The sequence below is a fragment of the Lactuca sativa genome, chromosome 1 (genome assembly GCF_002870075.4).
Source record: "Lactuca sativa cultivar Salinas chromosome 1, Lsat_Salinas_v11, whole genome shotgun sequence".
NCBI classification, from domain to species: Eukaryota; Viridiplantae; Streptophyta; class Magnoliopsida; order Asterales; family Asteraceae; genus Lactuca; species Lactuca sativa.
In genome coordinates, this window is record NC_056623.2 from 7,834,183 (window position 1) to 7,838,586 (window position 4,404).

The 4,404-nt window shown below is 35.7% G+C and overlaps 1 protein-coding gene across 1 annotated transcript; it reads right to left on the reverse strand.

Annotated features, from left to right (window-relative positions):
- Positions 1-1,072: 1,072 nt before the first annotated feature.
- LOC128126925 (uncharacterized) lies at positions 1,073-1,978 on the reverse strand. Its single transcript, XM_052765113.1, has 2 exons — positions 1,406-1,978; positions 1,073-1,306 (listed from the first exon to the last, which is right to left on the reverse strand). Exons 1-2 carry the CDS (start codon positions 1,976-1,978, stop codon positions 1,073-1,075), a joined length of 807 nt encoding a protein of 268 aa, XP_052621073.1.
- Positions 1,979-4,404: the final 2,426 nt, after the last annotated feature.

Sequence of the window (4,404 nt, forward strand, 5' to 3'; positions counted from 1 at the left end):
AAGTCCCAAACTTTTATCCCATTTTATGATTTAGTCCTAAATTAATTTTCGTTTATGAAAAAGGACAAGTTATCAACTATTACACTTAGTTTAGACCTTCGAACTCGTAATCCTTCTATTATCTGGTTACCCCAGCTGACTCGTCCTTTTTACCATCCATTATCCTCCCTGTCACCCAACCCTCTGTAAAAACCCTTTCTTACCCTCCGTCGAAGCAAAACTCTACCAAAAATTGTATCATTAAGCTCAGTGGGAAGCAGGAACAATATCCGATCACAAAGGCAAGCATTAAGGGCAACATGCTTTTTTGATGACCCCGTTGGTAAGTAGATATCATGGAGGCCAACAAACCCTGGCAGGAGGTTCATCGACTACCCTAATTTCTGGGTAAGTATCCCTTAACCCTCTTTAATTACATCTCAAATATCTTCCAATTAGGTTTTATTTCCTATATAACAAGATGAGTAAAAAGATTGCAAGTATTTTGCTTGGGCCGACCTCCCCCCCTCCCCCCCATTACCAAACAACTGGTACATAAACATGTTGATGGATTTTCATAACAATGCAATTTAAGTACACAATGATTTTGTGGAAGAAACTATGGATTTTTACAACAGTAGAATTCAATAGGTTCCTGTACAAGGTGAATGTGAAAAATGGAAGATTGTTTTTTTTAATGTTTGTTGGTGATTGTGTGGACTATGTTGAAGTAGTTTTAGGTTGTTGTAAAACTTTTGGCAATGTATGTAATCTGGATTACATAAATGACAGTTGGATGTAAGTTGTATGTTATGGAATGAAAAATGGTTTTATGGATACCTAATGTTTGAGCAATGTACAATTGGAAGTGTATGATGTGAGCAAATGAAGGATGTTTTTCAACATAACATAATGACCAAAATGGATGTAATTTATACATCAACAAAACAAACCGAAATTGGCCAAAGTGTTAACAATGCAACCATATTGTATATTGTTTACAAAATAAAGAGCATATTAACAAATTTACCAAAAAGGACTTCCTAACAAATTTTCCCAAATAGCACATATAATTGCTTAAATCCTAACCAATCTAATCCAAAGTAAGAGGTTTTTCTAGAGCCATTCCTATTCCCTTCTTGTCCACCATAATTTTCTTCAACATGTTTTCAATGATCCTTTCAGAAGGTTTTCTTGATCTAACCCTAACTTGAGTATCGTCAACTCCTTCTTCATCATCCTCAGCTCCATCTTCGTCATTGTCCTCCTGTGTTTCTTTAACTCCATCTTCATAGTTACTCTCCTCCTTGTTTTCATCATTGTCCTCCTGTTTTTATGGTACATGTTCACTCTCCAAAGGCACATCCTTGCATAGTTGCATGGGAAAAAATACAAGTTAGTTATGTTATTGAAAAATAAATTTTACCTTTGTAACTTTTTTGGATTGGTGAAGCAAAGCATCAAATTCTTTAAGTTGTGATTGGGTGATGTTAATACATAAAAGGATCTCTGCTTCATTATCTTTTGACTCTCTAAGGTAACTCAACTCATGCAGTATTTGATCCATATCAGTCATATCAAGACCATCCCCTTCAACATCAACCTCAATATTTTTTTGGAATATATTCACTATCAATAATAGGTGTTGTTCATCATCCTTAACTCCATCTTCATCATTTTCCTCTTGTGTTTCTTCAACATCAATCTTAATATTTTTTTGTGGGACAAATTCACTCTCAACATCAGGTGTTGTTTGGGTGATAAATTGACGCTCAATCCCATGTTCTTTTTTTTTGGATATCCCAAAACTTTCACATTTTTCATAAACACTAGTAGACCTTCTTCCACTACCTCTACTACCCCTTTTTGATCCTCTCCCACCTCTTGTGCAATTGGTCAATTCTAGATTCAACCTTGGCCTTCCAATTTTCTTCTTAGGCTTTGGTGTAGGGTTGATTGAGGCATTCTTACAACATAATTTATTGTGCCCCCTTTGCATATAATTCCGATATTGGACAGTTTTGTGCTTAGAGGAGACTGGGGAGAACCTGTCTTCATGCTCAAAAATATGCCTTTTCCTTTTCATACAAGGCCTTCCTGGCATCCTTCTTTCAACAAGTGGCAGTGGTTTAGTGTAGGGTGTTTGTTCCCACATATTACTTCCATTAACAAGAAGGATGTTAGACTCATATGTAGCAAAAAACTTGTCCTTACCAAACCATGTGCTGATGAAGCTAGCTAGATCTTGTTGTGTGTAATTTATGGTTGCTTGGGCATGGGTACAGGTATCCCAAACAATTCTCAAAATATGCATGGACAATACATCCCCTCTAAGTTCTCCATATGAGTAGAAGCCATTTCTCACTTCATAAGCATTCAAACCACTTGGATGAACATATCAACTCCTGCAAACACAATAATAGTTTTTGTTAGTATACATATTGATAATTGTAATACCAATTTTATGATACTTACTTGATATCAGTATCAAACTCATCCATTTTATTAATAGATCCTGGATATACATCATTCACCCATTTACGTGCACCTTGCTTCAAGTTATAGAACCTTTCCATTACATATCGTCTAATCTCCTCAAGCATGGCCAACAAAGGCTTCTTTTAGGCATCAGGTATGATGGCATTAAAACACTCCGCCATTCCATTTTCAACAGCCTCATGGGCCATTCCACCTTTAAAAAATGCCATGCACCAAGATTTAGGCTCCCTTGCCATCAAATGATCATAAGCCGCAGGATTGACTTCTTTGACCTTCTCCATATTCAATTTGAAGTCTCCCTCAACAGTTGACTTGGCAACTGTCCAAAACATATTCTTGAACTCTATATCACTAAAGACCTTTCTGAAATTTGCATACACATGTCTTGCACATTGTCTGTGCTCCACATGTGGCAGTACAACTTTTAGACCTTCCAAAAGACCGTATCAATTACATTAAAACATTTCATTAGTAACTATTTGATACATGTACACTACAAGAAAAAAGGCCTTTTACGACGCTCATTGCGCGTCGTAAATGGCTCAGACGACGCGCAAATGCGTGTCAAGGAAGGCCATGTCATAAAGATAGACGACGCGCATTTGCGCGTCGTCTAGAGACGACGCGCATTTACGACGCGCATTTACGACACGCATTTACGACGCGCGGTTACGACACGCAATGCGTATCAAGGAAGGCCCTGTCATAAAGGAAGACGACACGCATTCGCGTGTCGTAACCTTACGACGCGCGTGTTAATGACACGCAATGCGTATCAAGAAAGCCCCTGTCAAGAAAGGCCATGTCATAAATGAAGATGACACACATTTTTGCGTATCGTAATTTTAAATTAAAAAAAAAAATTATTTATGGATTTACTTATTTTCATATTAAATTTGCATTTTATGTCACATAATGGAAAATAAAATACCATATACAAATAATACAATGCATTGCACAAAAGTTAATGTTATACAAATAATCATTCGAATAGTAGACAAATGTAATACTACAAATAATCATTCCAATAGTAGACAAATGTAAGATTTCAACATTTTTTATATAATTAACTAAATTATTAGCCAAATTTCCTAAAATACCAACATACTTTTCTATGAAGAGCATTAACACTATTCTTTTCCATCAAAAACTTCAAAACCTGCATAATTAATTTAATGTTTAATCAGCTACAGGTCAATAAGGTAGGTTTAAGCAAAAGAGGTTCATAGTAGTAAGATTTTACTTACCACTGTTGTTAATGACATTGAAAGAAGCAGCCCAACAAACACCCCCTCAGAAGGATTATTACTAAATGAAACCACAAACAAAGTTAAAAAGTCAAGTATTTTGTGACAACCCCGGAACCAGGGGCAAGGCTGTTTTTACCCATGGTATGACCTAATACATGATAATAAAGACTTGTTTAACAAAAAGAAAAATGATTTCTCACGTGACATCACTATTAAGAATTGATGAAAGAGGGTACTCCACACTGTATTGCCAACAAGCTTGACACCAACACCTAAAAGCTGGAAAAAACAATAACAGAAATAAAAATAAATGTAAGATTTGAGATAACAGATGCATAATTCACATGTCTACTTTTACCAATTTATTTTATGCAACATATATGCAGCTGACATGAATGAATTATACAACAAGTTAGGAGTAAAATAATGGATGGTTGCATATTTAGTATGATAAATAAAGAGATTTGTGGCATAAGGGTGCATAAATAATAAAAAGCAAAAAGGAAGAGGAAAGCTGACTTACATAATCAGCAAATTTCTGAATTGGTGCTTTTAACATAATACATAAGAGTGGTCCCGAAGGGATAGCTGGCAGCAAAAAATCTCAGGCAAAAAAAATTCCAGGAGAAAACAGTTAGTACCTCAAAAGCAAAGGTTTTATAGGGTTAGGCATGCA

What these genes read in the sequence shown, in the direction of transcription:
- LOC128126925 (XM_052765113.1), bottom strand. Translation starts at nt 1,978, where the DNA reads ATGCAAAGGGGGCACAATAAATTATGTTGTAAGAATGCCTCAATCAAC. An exon ending in AATCCAAAAAAGTTACAAAG is followed by an intron (nt 1,307 to 1,405) that starts GTAAAATTTATT and finishes CCATAAAAACAG; the next exon opens with GAGGACAATGATGAAAACAA.